At 39.4% G+C, this 16,731-nt stretch overlaps 1 protein-coding gene across 1 annotated transcript; it reads left to right on the forward strand.

Moving 5' to 3' along the window:
• The first annotated feature begins 15,092 nt into the window (after window positions 1-15,092).
• On the forward strand, window positions 15,093-16,287 carry LOC131605407 (protein MAIN-LIKE 2-like). The gene is made up of 3 exons (XM_058877765.1): window positions 15,093-15,522; window positions 15,601-15,946; window positions 16,050-16,287. Exons 1-3 carry the CDS (start codon window positions 15,093-15,095, stop codon window positions 16,285-16,287), a joined length of 1,014 nt encoding a protein of 337 aa, XP_058733748.1.
• Window positions 16,288-16,731: the final 444 nt, after the last annotated feature.

Consider the following 16,731-nt stretch of genomic DNA (forward strand, 5'->3'; position numbering starts at 1 on the left):
AAGCCTCAATAAAACCCTTAATCATTGAATTTGTTGTATATGGATGAATAATAACTTTGAAGCTCGATGAAGTGGAAATCCACAATATCCATGAACCGAAACCCTGATTCCATAATCCAGTGCACACAGAAGAACCAGTTGAAACAAGTTTATCTGAAGTAGAAGCCTCAAACCAATAAAACCCTAATTCACTAGAAGACCTCTGATCCCATGTCTCAAATTATTGGTTAGTGATGCATGATGTATTAAATGACCTGATGGATATATGCAGATGAGATGTAAAAGTCTAAGCCAGTTAGAAATTAAAGGGTAGGACAAGTTTGGGGTATGACAGCTGCCCCTATTTAATCGTCTTAAACATGAAGGTGAGATTGGCGCTAGCCTTTCGAACCTTCGAGGTGGAAGAAGATTAAATATCAAAGTACCAGAAATTTGTCCTAAAGAGAAGATGGTGTAAGTGTTATCTTTAATTTTTTGATATCTGCTGGGGGAAGAGAATTTCTTTTATTTTTTGGTGGAAATATTTTCGGTGAGCAATGGTTGAATGGGGAAAGAGAATAATGACTTGCTGGGGATTGGGAATTGGTTTTACAGTAGGAAATTATGGATGAATGGTGGTTGTCAGGCGAGAACTGACTTCACCTAGGATCAAAAATGAAGGAAATGATTTGCCAGGGCGAGGACTGGACTTTGAAAAAGGTTTGCCAATGCGAGAATTGGACTTTAAAAATGATTTGCCAAGGCGAGAATTGGGCTTTGAAGAAAGTTTGCCAATGCGAGAATTGGGCTTTGAAGAGAGTTTGCCAATGCGAGAATTGGGCTTTGAAGAGAGTTTGCCAATGCGAGAATTGGGCTTTGAAGAATGATTATCAGGACGGGAACTGGACCTTGAAAATGATTACCAGGACGGGAACTGGATTTAGAAAGATGATTACCAGGACGGGAACTGGATTTTGAAAGGTTTGCCAGGACGGGAACCAGGGCTTTGACTTGATTTGCTAGGGCGAGAACTGGGCTTTGGAATTGTTTGAATGTTGGAAGGTAAAGGATTCACAACACGGGGGTTAGATCCAAAAGTTTTCCGTACGAGGGAAGGGGCCACGGAGACTAGTGACGACTAGACTCGATCAAAAGACATAATCACGAAGATATTGATGCTGGCGAAGCATAAGAGTTACATTAATCCCTCAGGCCACAGGCGGGGTGTAACTCTTCAAGAGTGGCAATCGTTCGAATTGCCACACACCAAGTATGGTTATTCAAATGATTGAAAAATGAGATGGGTTGAATGCCCACCCTCATTCACACTCTAATCTGCGCGCAGCATACGGGAAATAACCTCGGAGACAACGATTCTGATGAAGAAAGACATTGTGTCTGATCCACACTGGAGAGGGAAGATGACACTTCTTCTGGGGATATATATTACTTTGTGCCTCCTGGGCACATGAAAACTGGCTTATGCATTGATGCATGTTTGAATTTTTCTATGGCGTAATGTTCCGCTTTGACGGATATGCTACGCTTTTGAGGATGCAATGTTATATGCAATGGAAACTATATGCAGAGTGCCAAATAAAGGCATTAGTGATAGAGAAGCATGATCATTCTGTTGGGGAGGAAGTGACTTCATTTGACTTTCCCTACAACTTGAACTGCTTGGGGATGGTGAGTTCGAGGAGATTCCCTCGATTCACCATGTTGAGGATGAGAGATTCAAACAAGGAGACCAGGTTAGGGGAGTGGAACAACTCCCATGAGAAATAAACTCATGTGGAGAGGCCAAAGTTCCAGGAGAAATAAACTCCTATGATCAGGGAGAAGGCAATAAAATTCAGAAGGTTGTGCCCCAAGCTTTGCGAACTACGAAGGAATTTGCCCCAAAGGATCCTTGGAGAGATTTGTCAAATCTCGACGTAACTGCCCCAGATTGGTTGAACCCAAGAGAGATTCCTCGACTTAATTGCCCCAGATTGATGGAAGCTTGAATGGATGCTTCAGTTGACAGAGTCTTCACACAACTTGCCCCTTGGAGTAATCAGCCTTTGAAGTGAATGGCTCATGGAATCGATCAACTTTTTCTGCAGTTGTTCATTGTTTGATCTTCCTTGATGTCAAATGTTTATTCACAAGTAAAAGATATTTGTTTTGAAGATGATAATCCTAATGCAATGCTTATGCTAGCTTTGAGGTCAAAGTTATTAAAACAAAGTTGTGACATTCAGTGTTTGAATTATTTGTCATATCGATATCAACATAAACGGTAAGCAAACATCTAGGAGTCAGTCTTACATAACTTGCTTTTGAAATAAACCCTGCTTCAATTAGGTCTTTTAAGGGTTGTAACGTGGCCTGGTTCACGGTTTTTAGAAAGAAAGGATTTAAGGCTCAAATTCTAACCTAACCCACCCATTCTTCGTGATGTTCTCCAGTCCTAAGTTCAACTTAACCTGATGCGAGCGTTCATCCTTCAAGAGGAGTTTGAGATGGTTGAGGAATCAGTGAAGTTCTTGGATATGGCAGTCACTTTACCTTTCGTTTTTTTGGTGTCTGATCACACGACTTTATTCCTTTGATGAGGACCTTTATTTTGTAATCCTCGTTTTTCGCTTCTGCTTTGCCCCCTTTTTTTTTGTTTCCCTAACTTTTGCCTGGACAAATTCTTTTTGAGTTTTATTTTGGAGTCCAGCGGGATGCCCTAATTTTTGCCTAAGTCACTTGTTTTCAAGTTGTTGACTTAGCGGGCTTTCTTTCTTTCTTTTTTTATTTTATTTTTTTTGAATAAGTCGTGTGATCCTGAATCTCTGACTTGTTGGAGGTGAGTGACTTCCTGAGTCTTTATTTGATGAGGGATTACCATTGTGGCATTGACTTTCCTCAACTTTTTGAAAGATAACCATCGTTGTATACTTGGATGCGCACTCCTGATGAATTCTGAATGCTCGATCAGATTAATTGAATGCTACTCTGCCCCTGGGTTAAATGTGAGGGTTTTTTTTGTATAGAAAAGAAACTCCTACTTCAAGGCTCAAAGGGGTTAACGAGGGTCTATCTCCCTTATATCTCCGGTGTTTGGGGATTAGAAACAATGCCTGTACATCCTCAGCGGGGTTTTATTCAAAAGCACACAATTAAAGATTTATTTTTTCCATCACCCTCCTTTTGATATTTCTGCTTAAACCAGAGTTTGATATCGATAGACATAAAGATATGAGTGAACACGAATGGATTGATTCGAAACTAGCATATGCGATGTATTTTTATTTTCATTAAAAAACAAACAAGTTTTACATGGAAGTAACATTTAACAAAACAAGGAAAATTACAAATGAGAATGCAGAAATGAATTGATGATTGCCATAATAGAGGAGGCTTGATTTCGTCTGGACTTGTTGATCTTGAATACTTTTTGCAGTTCCTTCCAAACACTTCAGATTACTTCAAAAGAAAACTCCAACGAAATCACCCAAGAGTTGTAAATTTCTGCCTTACTTTAGGGATTCGAGCAATGCGAGTGATGCAGTGCTCAAGATAAGAGTACGTCTTGCTTATCCCTCGTGCGGGAGCCCCAAGCATAGATGTTGGAGAAACATTCACCGTCAAACACGGAGGAACCTTGCATGGTCATCAAACTTAGAAAAGCTATCTGTTGCGAGGAAAGACCAAAAACACCAACTGAAACAACAACTCTCAGGGATACAACTGAGCACAAGAACCTTGAGAAGGAGAGGTGCTTTTATTATTATCCTACCAACGAGTTTAAACAGGGAATTTGTTGATTTTGGAGACTTTCTGAAATCTAGGCACTCATTCGAGCAAAGGAATTCCATTATCCCACATGTTTCCTTCCTGAAGGGTTATATGCCTCCCATCAATCAACTGTTGTACTTTGGCTTTGAAAGCGTTGCAGTCCTCAGTTGAGTGCTCTGCTGATCCAACGTGATATCCACATTGCACATTAGGGTCATACCCAGGTGGAAACGGTTGTGGTGGAGGCTTTAGAGATTTGGGAACCACCAATGAGCTTTGAACTAGATATGGAAGAAGTTTGCTATACGTCATAGGAATCTGGTCCAACGGAGCATTTCTTCGTTCCAAATTACTTCTAGGTTGGCGTTGATTCGGATGACCTTGTTGATGTGGAACACATTGCTTTTGTGGCAAATACTGAATCGGTTGTTGTTGGACCATCTGAGGTTGTTGATTGATAGTGGTGGCAAAGGCTTGTGGAATATATTGGCCAGGAGAAACTAGGACCATCTGATAGTTAGGAACCTGAACCTGAGGATGACCAGGGACTCCCTCTTCTTCAATCTCTGAAACTGCACATGTTTCGCTTTTCTCTTCTTCTGTGAACTCGGGAACATTAGCAATATCCTGAATTCTACCCATCTTTAAGGCGTTCTCGATTCGCTCTCCTACGACAACCAAACTTGAGAATTCGGAGGAAGCACATCCAACCATCATGTTCAGATAGGGATCTTTCAAAGTATTCATGAACATGTCTACAAGCTCTCGTTCTAAAAGAGGAGGTTGGACTCTGGAAGCTAATTCTCTCCATCTTTGTGCATATTCTTTAAAAGACTCATCAACCTTCTGAGTTAAGCTTTGGAGTTGTAGTCTAGTAGGAGCCATGTCACTGTTGTACTTGTAATGCTTGAGAAAAGCCTCTGCTAATTCATCCCATGTGCGGATATGGGTTCGTTCAAGTCGTGTATACCATTCAAGGGATTCCCCACTGAGGCTATCCTGAAAGAAGTGCATTAGAAGCTTGTCATTTTCTGCATACGGTGCCATCTTGTTGCAGAATGCCTTGATGTGACTCATCGGACAAGTAATACCCTTGTATTTCTCAAAACTGGGGACTTTGAACTTAGCAGGAATCTTGATATCAGGCACTAGGCACAAATCAATAGCATTTAATCCTGAGGAGCTTCGACCTTCTAAAGCCTTCAATCTTTCTTCCAAGAGATGAAATTTCCTCTCATTTTCCTCAATTGGGAACTTGAAAGCTTCGAGTTCAGAATCGTTCTCATGATGTGAATCCTCCTTATTTGGAATTTCCACGGGCACAGGTTTTGATCCTCCATTAGTAACAGTAGTCGGAGTACTATTAGCCAATTTAGCAACACTTTGTCTTAGCTCTTCTTGCCCTTGAACAACAACATGGAGAGTCTCAAAGAGTTGGGTCATCCTTTCCCCCATAGTATCCAAGTCCTTACGAAGCTCAGCCTGATTCTGTTCGAGATGGTCCATGATTCTCTTCTGATTAATCCTTGTATGCTACGGATGTAGGGAAGTCAAAGGCGTTGATGAAGCAGAAATCTGGATTGAAAGGGACCCCAGTTAGCTTCTGATGCGGAACCATGAAATGTATGATGATATGAATGCAATGTTTCATTTCCGAGGAATCCTAAAGTCTTTTCACACATTCTTTCTTTTATCCTTTTTTGAAACCAAAGCTTTCTTTTTTATAGAATATCTTTTCTTTTCTTTTTTCCTTCTTTTCTATTTCCTTTTTCTTTTCATTTCTTTTTTTGGAAATAGACTTTAGAATTCCTCACAAATGAAGTGGATAAAACAATGATGTTATGCAATGCAAGCATGGGATCAAGGTCCATATGATCTGAGTAACCACCACACAATCCTCTAAATAACTGATGTGAAGCTTCTGTACAGGCCAAGTGTCACAGGATCAAAGGTTCGACGCCTTTTTGAATACCAGAATATCAAGCACCATGAGAACGGACCAAATAAAGGTCCAACCTCGAGTATGAAGAAGTAATGGTATGTAGGAGCCAAGGTTTCCTGTCCCACCCCAATCTCACGGGTATGAAGTCTAGACATGGACAAGTGGTCCCTAATGGTCACTAGGGTCTACAGTTCCCATGGGGTACAAAGTGTTTGAGGCAACAAGCGTGCCAGACACAATGTTCCATGAAAGAACCTCGCCCAGTTGTGGTACCCCATGTCAAGCTCGATCGTAGCAAGAGCCACAGGAGTCAACATGAGCATCAACGCTAATCCTATGTGTCACTGGCCTAGGTAGTGGGCCTTTTACCTCACACAAACCCCCCACCTGCAAAACAGAGCAGAAAAATATGTGGCCCCCACGGGGACCCATAATATAGTCCAAATGCATGCGGAAAGTAAACATAATATGCAAGCATATATACAAGATGTAAACATATAAACAGAACAAAGAAACACCCAATAAACGAAACAAACAAAGGCTAGGATCGACTCGCTAAGTACGGACCCGCAATAGGTCTAACGTCCCCAGCAGAGTCGCCAGCTGTCGCACGCTCGCGAAAAAGGAACAGAGTCGCCACCAATATATTTATCCCATAAGGGAAAGGAATATCAGGAAACCTAACAAAGGAAGGAACATGGTCTTGCGACCAGAGAATCTAGGTGCGGGAGTCGGTTACGCGAGGGGAAGGTACTAGCACCCCTCACGCCCATCGTACTCGATGGTATCCACCTATGTTTGTTTCTATCTAAAGGGTGTGTACTATGTCTACCTATATGTGAATGCATGCAAAAGAAATACGGGGAAAAGAAGGAAATATTTACAAATGTGCTCGTTCAAGCCCCACGACTTGATGCCTACGTATCCTTTTCAGGAATCAGAGCGCCGTAGTTCGGCTCTATAGTTTTGTTTGTTTTTGTGTTTTTTAGTTGGGCGGAGTTAACGCCCGTGCTCTTGCATAAGGGGACAGCCTAGGATGCAATAGAGCGGAGATAACAATGCCCTTAAGAAAGGAGAGAAAGAGAGAGAGAGTTTGAGTGTTTCGAGGAAATCCCTAAAGCAAGGGAAACTCGAGTTACTCTTTGGTTTGTGTCTTTTAGAATTTGGGAACTTACGCCCGAATGGAACCCTAAAGCAAGGGAGATACAAGCACTCGAATGATTCCCTAAAGCAAGGGAGATCCAAGCTTCCATTCCCTTTTAATGATTTTTCACTTTTTTATTAATGTTTTTTAAGTGTTTTCTTTATATTTTTTAAAGGGATTTTATTTTGAATATTTATTAGATGTTTTAATGTTGTAAAAAGAAAAGAATGGAAAAGAGGGGGACTAGCCTATTTTCTAAGCCTAGAATTATTGTTGTTTATGCAAAGGGAGTCTAAATCTAAAGTGATCATGATAATGGGATCGATTCTAAAGGAGCATATGAACGGTATTAACAAAATAGGCCAAAGATATGGCCAAAATCATGTAACAAAATCACACCAGAATTGTACGAAAAATAGCATACAAAAATTAACATGTGAATGATACAAAATCATAAAGAAAAGGATTCAAGTGTTAGTGCAAAAATTAACCTAAAAAATACTACTATTTTTATGAGTTTTTAGTATCAACAATCACCTAAAAATCTAACAAAATTTCAATGGTTCTTATTATCTAAAAAGAAAGAGACACCTAACTAAAAAAAGGCCTAATTCTAACAAGAAGAAAAGGATCCAGTGGGTGTCAACTGTAATCACGGTGGTGCTGCCAGCATAGAGGCGCAAGGCCCGGGGTTTTGGGCCCAACAGAGTTGTTTTTCGTTGTTCAGTTTTACTCTACCAAAAATAGTGGTATGAAGGGCCATAGGGGGGTGTGAACTGAAATTCGCTTTAGGCCCAAAGAAGTATTGTTTTTGTTTCCGATTTATTTACAAAAAGCCAAATAAAATATAAAATGAATAAAAATAACAGAAGGGGAGATTAGGTTTACTTGGCGGCGATTGAAATTCTTCTTCTTCTCACGAACATGAACGGCGCCGCGGCTTCAGCCTGCAAAGCAAACGGACCTCTTATCTCAGATGCAACGACGGTGGCGTAAGCTCTTAATCACTTCGCCTCGAACCCTCTCCCGATCAATCGCAGCGGTGCACATTCCTTTTCCGGTCGAAGCTACACGGCGGAGACATCCTCCGATCCCTCGCTCGACTCCGTCTTAAGTATCATTCGGTCCGATTCATCCCTCGCTCGATCTTCTTCTCTCAATTTTTTCGTTTCTGAATCGTGATATTGTTGTTGTCGCTTGATGATACTTCATGAAGTGAAACTTGAAGGTTCGTGAGGTTGTGCGATGATGATTTTGTGGAGTAGTAGAGGATTGATGATGGAGATGATGATTATTGAAGTGAGATTGAAGAGGTTACGGAAAGAACAAGTTGAAAGATATCAATCCGATGCCGACGATGATTGAAGTGGTTGAAGATCATGGCGAAGCTTGGAGCTTGAAGAATTGGAGAAGATGATTGAAGATGAGGATCAAGAGAGAGCTCGAAGATGATGAAGATACGAAGATTCAGACTGAAGATTCTGATTGTTGAAGAATTGGTGATGAAGACTGAAGAATTGGTTCACAGGTTAGTTACATTCTGAACTTCTCTCTTTATTTTCTACTGTCAAGCTTTTCTATCCTCTTCTTTTTTCTGGTGATCGAATTGGAGAATGTGGAGGGATTTGGGGAAGATGAAGATATAGAGAGTAGTTGCAGAGAGATTGAAGAGGGGAGGGAATGGTGAAGAGTGAGTGTGAAGGTGGTGATGAAGAATGGGGATGGAGGTGATGGCGTGGAGAGTGAGGTGAAGATGATGAAGAAGAATGAATGGTGAAAATGGTGTATGAATGGCGTGTGTATGGTTCTGTTATATAGATGTGAAGGTTTGTGAACAATTCAGTTAGAGGTTGAGATTGAATCAATTAGAGGAGAATGATTGGTAGCCCTAGGATTGAAATTCGGTTATGAGATGGAGGGTGAGGATTGAGTGGTTAGTTACATTCTGTTATTCTGATTTTTTCAGTTATGGTTCTGTTTTTGCTATTTATTTCTGAAGCTGAAAGTTAGGTTAGTTAGAAAGATAGTTAAAGGTTGTTAGTTAGTTATGAGGCAGGTTAGCTTGGAATTGGCTTGGTGTATATGGTTGGATAGGTGTGGGTTTTTTTTATTGGCTGCAGGTTTGATTTTGCAGGGTCGGAGTGGATTTAATTTCTGGACCGATGTGAACCGCACGTCCATAGCTTGGCTCAATTTTCTGTTACGTATCCGCAGCAGATTTGTTCGGTTGCTGGCTTTTGCATAGGTCATGCAGGGATTTGTAGTGACGGTTCATACTGAGTAGAAGTGGTATGACTCGTTTTTTTTTCTAGATGCAATGCCTTTTTGTTCACCTGTTATGGATTGTGCATGAAGACTGGATTGTGGTGCTGACTGTCTTAGTTTATGTACAGGTTTTGGAATTAATTTTTAGGGATGATTGGTAGGCTTGAAGGAATTCTTGAGCAAGGCTTTGATGGAGTCAGGATCATAGTGAAGACTTATGTGAATGTAAGGATGGCTGCATTTATTTGTGCAGGGTCTGAATTTGCCGATTTGTTTTGGTTTATGGGCCTGTTGAATGGTTTTGTACCGGTTTCTTGCAGGGGCTGTTTGGAACGTGATGAAGCCAGAGGTAGCGTAGAAAAATATGAAGAACTAGTTTAGGAGTAGAGCATGTAAATGTTTGTGTAAATATTGCAATGCACTATGGTTCTAGAGATGTAACAGAACCTGACTCTTTCTTTTGTAAATGTAGCGTAACCTCTTCCTTCATATCAAATTGACTCTTGTATTTCCTCAAATTGTAAAATTCAAACATTCTTCCCTTTTCTTTCAACTTCCAATGCTTCTCCTCTTTATGTGCATGAGCAATCAGTCCCATTTGAAAAGATAAATTCCCAAAATCTTGGGTCAATAGTCGACTATAAAGGTTGACTTTGAACACACAGTCAATAGTGCTTTTGAATTTGCTCCTTTCAAGTAGTCGCCATAAAGCTTAAGATGAATATCTTCTCAATCTTCTTTTTCATATCAAACTTTGAAATTTCTTTTCCTCTTGCTTTTAATTTTGGAATTCTTGAAAGGAGGCTTTGATGGTAGCTTGAAGGACCTCTTCTTAACCATGTTCAAATGTTTTTTGAATGAATGAATGTGTTTGAATTCCTTTACCTTTGGAACGTAACTTTCCCTTGTATGCTTCATATTCAAACTCCCAATGCATTCTCCATTCATACCTTTAATCTCAAAAAGCCTCAATAAAACCCTTAATCATTGAATTTGTTGTATATGGATGAATAATAACTTTGAAGCTCGATGAAGTGGAAATCCACAATATCCATGAACCGAAACCCTGATTCCATAATCCAGTGCACACAGAAGAACCAGTTGAAACAAGTTTATCTGAAGTAGAAGCCTCAAACCAATAAAACCCTAATTCACTAGAAGACCTCTGATCCCATGTCTCAAATTATTGGTTAGTGATGCATGAAGTATTAAATGACCTGATGGATATATGCAGATGAGATGTAAAAGTCTAAGCCAGTTAGAAATTAAAGGGTAGGACAAATTTGGGGTATGACAAAGGTGTTTTGAGAAACCAAGCGCCATAAATGATCTTGAATTTCATGGGAAAGCATAGAGGAAAAAGGGGTCACAATCACTAGTGGAATTTGAATTACTCTCATAACTGCTAAACATCCATATTTCAAAAAAATTGTGGTCAAATTATGCAGCCAAGTTGCCTATCATTCTTCATACAATAATCCCACATTTCTATCTGCTCCCAAGTAGTAGATGGTTTAACTATATTACCCCCTCATTTAAATTCCTAATTATGATCATTTCTAGAAAAAAAGAAACTATACATGGGGAAAACCTAATACATGTACTTAGGATGACAGAGGTTGGAAGACAAAGAGAAACTTGGAGACGCTTAAGGAGAGACCCATGCTTAAGAAGTATATGAAAGTTGAAGGAAGAGTGAATGTGAAAGGGTTAATAATTCCCCTATTATAAAACTCAATTACCTGAGTCTCATGGACTATTATTGCTTAGGAATAGGTACGCGCCAATAGTTAGTTAGTGGAGACATGTACGACTTAAGACTCACACATGCATATGATCAATGACTCACAATAATCCCAACTTCACGAGAAAAGTTAGCATAACTAGGCATTAAATGTTGAATATTCCTCCCAAAGCAACGCTTGAGGGAAACACCCTAATCAACGCTTCAGGAACTCACCCTTATCAATGCTTGATGGACTTGTTCCAAATAGTTATTGAAGATTTCATTACCACATATTTCACTAAGATCACTGCCTCTTTTAAGTTAATCACTTTTCCCTTCCCATACTTCGTGGTTGAGGGTTATGGATTGGGATAACTTTCCTGAAAAGAAGCAATCCAAAGGTCCTAAAAAGAAATAATCCATGGTAGGGGTGTTCGCGGTGCGGTTTGGGCGGTTTTGACGGAAAAAATCATCCGAACCGCAAGAGAAAAAATAGTGCGGTTTGGTTTGGTTCGGTTGACTTTAAAAAAAAATCCGAACCAAACCAAACCAAACTAATGCGGTTTGGTTCGGTTCGGTTGGTTCGGTTTTTTACAAATATTTTATTGAGCCATACATACACATATATATGATATCATAATTTTGTATTTATACATTCATACACTATCAAATAACAACAAAACTCGTCATATTTTGACAACAATTTTCTATTTAATATGTAAAAATTAAATTAGACAAAAGTGGAATATTAAACATAAAATAATAGCATAAAACAATATAAAAATTATTATAACAAAACAAACAAATAGAAAAGACGAAAGATTAGTGAAAGTGAAAAAGAAAAAAAGTGTTGAGAGATTAGAGAAGAAGATATGCGATAAAAACGAAACTGAAATACGGAACATTTACATAAAAATGAGAAGGTGAAAAAGAAAGAATAAAAGAGAGTAGAGATTATAGAAGAAGAGGGAAGATGTATGTGGCAAAGAATGTGCGATAATGTTATTAGAGATTTTAGAAGATCGGGACTGAAATTATATGTGTAAGGATGAGAAAATTGTTCGTAATCATAATGTTAATGTATAATAAGTTTAAGTTTGGGTTGGATGTGAGATAAGTAAAATTTAGGTTGTAACATAATGCGGTTTGATTCGGTTTGGTTCGGTTTACAAAATACAAACCGCAAACCGAACCGAACCGTGCGGTTTTGTAAAAAATGACCCAAACTAATCCGATCCAAATGCGGTTTTTTGCGGTTTCGATTTGGTTTGGTTTGGTTTGCGGTTTTCTATTGGGTTGGTTTGGTTTTGATCACCCCTAATCCATGGCAAAAATGGTTCAAAGGAATTGGTAGAGTACCAGGGCGGGCGTGCTCCTAGTTTTCTTGAGAGGATGGGTCTCCCAATTTGAACCTGTGTTCATGCTCCATCTGTTTTATCACACATGGCCTTTGAGGTGTCTAGGAGAAACTGACTTAGGTCATGGTAGTCAAGGAGGAAGTCGTCCCTCTAATATTTCAGGAAGAATCGATCTTCCCCCACCCCTACATACTCGTCGTTAATTAGAGAAAATTGTTTCTCTTTTTGTTACCCGACCCAAGAAGCCATTAATAAATGCACCAGATTCAGAGTTTTGAGATTCGTTCACTAATTATATGAAACCTAACACACAATGTCTCTTGCAACCATACATGCAAGCAAGCACTCCCCTTTATTGTATTTCAGAAATACACAAGTTACGTGAGAAAAATCAATTTTTAAAAATCTTTTTTCTAAATAAAATTAAATGCAAATTCCATTTAACTTATTGTCTCTCATTTTCTCCATAACTAATAACCAATTAAATTTTTTTTTGTTACAAAAAATTGACGTGAGTTGGGCTCCGATGGCTCACCAGGGTCAAAACAAATCGCAAGGCTCAAAACGCTTATAGAGGTACTTATAAATTATTTACAAGGAATGATCTCAAATCGGCAGTGGGAGTTGAACCCACAACCTTTCAACGTGAGTCAAATCCTTTCCTCCAATTGAGCCAACCTTCCTTGACAAGGAGTTGACTCACACTCCGAGAGATAATGAGTTCAACTTCTATTGCCGGCATGAGGACATCTATGATAGATAATATGTAAGTACCTCTATGATGGATAATCTGTAAGTACCTGCACTCTTAATTATAACTTAATTAAGACTTTTTATGTGTGAGCAAACTCCTTGACAATTGAGTTAGCTTTTATATCTTCTATAAAACTTACTTTTAAAAACATAAAAAGTCTTAATTTTAATTATTATATTAATAAGTGTAATTTTTTTCTCTTATATATTAAAATAGAGTCATTACTTTTTGAAATAATATAATTAATATCCTAAGATCCTTACTTAAGGATACTACAAAATTAATGGGAAATTACACTCGTGTGCCATAATATTTGTTAACATGACATAGACTTCTACAATAATTTTAAAAAATATATCAAAGTCCCTTAAACTTAAATATATCGAAGAAATTTTTTAATAACAGCGTATAAATTTTTTAATAACAAGCAAGCTAAAAAAACTAAGATAATAAAAATCGGACCGGACGGTTGAACCGGGAACCAGACCTGCGTCCGGCCCAAATAAGTCTTAAAACCGTTTTGCAATAAATCGGGAGATAAACCAGCAAACCAGTCAAAAACTGCCATATCCGAACAAAATCAGAGGTTCGATCATTTTCATTGGTTAGACCGGATTTGGTTTTTTACTTCAACAGAAAACGTAAAACAGAGCTCCACTTTTGTTTTTTATTTTATTTTTCTTTAGCATATATAACATCTAATATTGAAATAGGGAAAATGTATTCATATATCAATATTTATTCAAGCTAACAGTACAAGATTAAGAGAAGAAATGAAAAAATGAGAAGAAAGAAAGGACACAATAAAATTTGTAGTTTCAAAAGTGAAAAGCGAAGACTAGAAGAAGGAGATAACAAGAAGGTTGAGCGGCTGATATTATTTTGATGTGGCTACTTTTTTATATTTATGAATTTTAGGGTTACTTGTTACCGTTACACATGTTTGGGCCAGTTTAAAGTGGGACAATTTAACATGACACCCCTAAACATGGCACCCCCAAACACAATGAAAAGACCAAAATGTCCAAAACGTAAAATTTACAAAACATTTCCAAATTTACGTGACATCTCCGTATTTTTCAAATTTACAAGCGATACCGAGAATTTGGAGGCGTTACCGGAAATTTCACAAAAAAAGTAAGATTTACGGTATATTCAAACCGAGAATTTCAAAATTTTCGGTTAATCGCCACCAGGAATTTCAAATATTCTGGTTTATCGCCACCGAAAATTTTAATTTTTCGGGAATTTTAGAAAAATATACCGGAATTTTTAAAATTTACAGTAGTTATAATTTTTTTTAAAAATACCGAAAAATTTCAAAATTTATGATAATTTGCAGTTTTTCTAATTTTTCCTTTTTTTTTTGTTTCAGTGAGGACCAGAGGCAGAGACAGTACCGTAGCCGACAGGACCGTTGATAGAGCAGCAGCGACTCGTGCTAGAGATGAGGAGGCACATGCTTGAAAGCTTAGAGCTGGACACCGTCCTCCGACCGATTCTCATCAGAAAGGGTTGGCGGAGCAGGCGACGCAATTTCTCCCACCACGCTGTCAAAGACATGCAGCTACCCGGGAGCCTAGTGTTGAGGAGCCTGCTATTGAGGAGTTTGTAGTTGAGTAGTTGGTGGAGGCTCAGCTTGATGAGGTTGTTGTTACTGAGGCTGTAGATGAGGTGTTTCCGACCAATACAGACACCACTGCCAAGGCGTTTACAGAGCCATCAATGCACACTGATGGAGGGTTCCCTGGAGGACTTAGAGACGTGTCCGTGCTCACGAGATGTACTGACCATATCGCTCACCGGATATGGCAGGGGGAGGTATATATATATATATATATATATATATATATATATTTGTAACTATTTAATGATTAATATTTTTCTTTATGCTACTGTACGATAGTTTGGTTATAATATTTTAATTTGGCCTATTATAGGAGCGAGGAGCGCTGAGGATCGCTTCACATGGGTCGAAGCTGAAGGACTTCCCGAGGGATCCTATGCCTGGGGCGGTTAGTCGTATTGTTAGAGACTTTCATTTGCTGGAGTTTTTTCAGTGCTCCCTTACCATGTTGGATGCCTCTCTGATGTCTGCTTTTGTTTAGAGGTGGCACCCAGAGACATCATCCTTTCACCTTCCATTCGGGGAGATGACGGTGACACTGGATGATATAGATGCCCTCCTCCACATCTCCATTGCTGGTACGTTCTTCATTCCTCCTTACATTAACCAAGCGGCGACGCTGCGCTTGGTTATGGAGGACTTAGAGGTAACTCAGGAGACTGTGTATGATGAGTTCTCGTATAACCGTGGTTTACATCTTCGGATGTCTTGGCTCATGGACAGTTACCATGAGTATGTGGCTGCTCAGAGATACCAGGCTGCTGCTAGGGCGTACATGCTACATATTATGACATGTTCTCTCTTTGCAGATAAGTCTGGTAACTATATTGATGTGTGGTACTTGTGTTTGTTCAGCTCCTTAGACACCCCCACTTGGGCGTGGGGAGTGGCAGATTTGACCATGTTGTACACTGCCCTAGATATTGCTACACAGCTAGAGACGAAACAGCTGGCTGGTTATCTTAGTCTTCTGCAGGTATATTTTAATTTTTTTATTTGTATTTATTTATTTAAATTTATTTATTTATTTGCAGTGCTGGATATACGAGCACTTCCTTCATTATGTGATCGGAAGACTCGGCGTGTCGCTGCTGACCCACCGTGTGCGAGGAGATGGAAGGCCAGGCGGACCATTCCTGGAGGTGTGGCTGAGTACAGGCGAAGGCTCGATGCACTGAATGTGGACGATGTGGTATGGACACCATATGCATCTCACAGCCCTCATCGTCCATTTGATGACGCTTCTTTGTACTCTAGGCATATTAGGTGGGAGACCCATGTGACTAGACACTTGCCTGAGAGGTGTTTACGTCAATATGGCTTTATTCAGACTACCACTCTTCCTGTTCCTGTGGCTCCAGCTGGCGGTATTGACAGATGGTTTCATAGCCACATCATCAGCTCTGCACGTGAGATTAGGGAGAGCTCATCTTGTTTAGCATGCTTCTCAGTGCGAGGATGGATACTTGGATTAGTATCTCAGTGTATCACACCCTCGGATCATACCTCCAACCGCTGCTTCTGACGTTCCTGGGCCTTCACGTGCTAGGGTTTCTGCTGAGACACCACCACCACCTCCACCACCTGCAGGGGATCAGGACGCCCAGTTACAGTATATTGCAGTTCATTTAAATAACTTCATGGGTTTGGTAAACCAAAATAGTGAGCTCTATACTGGTTTGGTTAGGTTGGCAGATGTAGTCCGTGGAGGGCCTATGTAGGTTTTTTTATTTATATGTATATTTTCTAAAATCAGACATATTATTTATTGCATAATTTTGTTGCGTTTACATGGTTCAATTCGATGATAAACATAAAATTAACATAAAAACCCAAGCACTACCGGAAGATTCAGGACGTTTCAACATCTTCATTATATCGTCAACGGATCTTTGGATCGGACCTTTAGTTATCCTACGGCGAAATGATTTCCACATGGTCTTCACATCTCATCATTCTTCAACTCGATTATATTGTATTTCACCCTTCCATTTGTATCAATCTAGTCCTCCAGAAACTCGATCTTTGTCACCCTCATGTTATCCGAATCACGCAGCAATTCGTTCATCTTTTCTTTCAACCTTGCAAGAGATGTGGTGTCATCTGAAATTTTTGAATTTCACTGCAGGATTTCTTCCATTGAAATACACTTTCACACCAATCAG

Source organism: Vicia villosa, linkage group LG5 (genome assembly GCF_029867415.1).
Source record: "Vicia villosa cultivar HV-30 ecotype Madison, WI linkage group LG5, Vvil1.0, whole genome shotgun sequence".
Classification (NCBI taxonomy): Eukaryota; Viridiplantae; Streptophyta; class Magnoliopsida; order Fabales; family Fabaceae; genus Vicia; species Vicia villosa.

Bases quoted from the DNA above. Each gene is read 5' to 3' on its own strand.
- LOC131605407 (XM_058877765.1), top strand. From the start codon at position 15,093: ATGACGGTGACACTGGATGATATAGATGCCCTCCTCCACATCTCCATT. The intron at 15,523-15,600 runs GTTATCTTAGTC...ATTTATTTGCAG, and splicing joins AGAGACGAAACAGCTGGCTG to TGCTGGATATACGAGCACTT. The intron at 15,947-16,049 runs GTTTCATAGCCA...TTAGTATCTCAG, and splicing joins GCTGGCGGTATTGACAGATG to TGTATCACACCCTCGGATCA.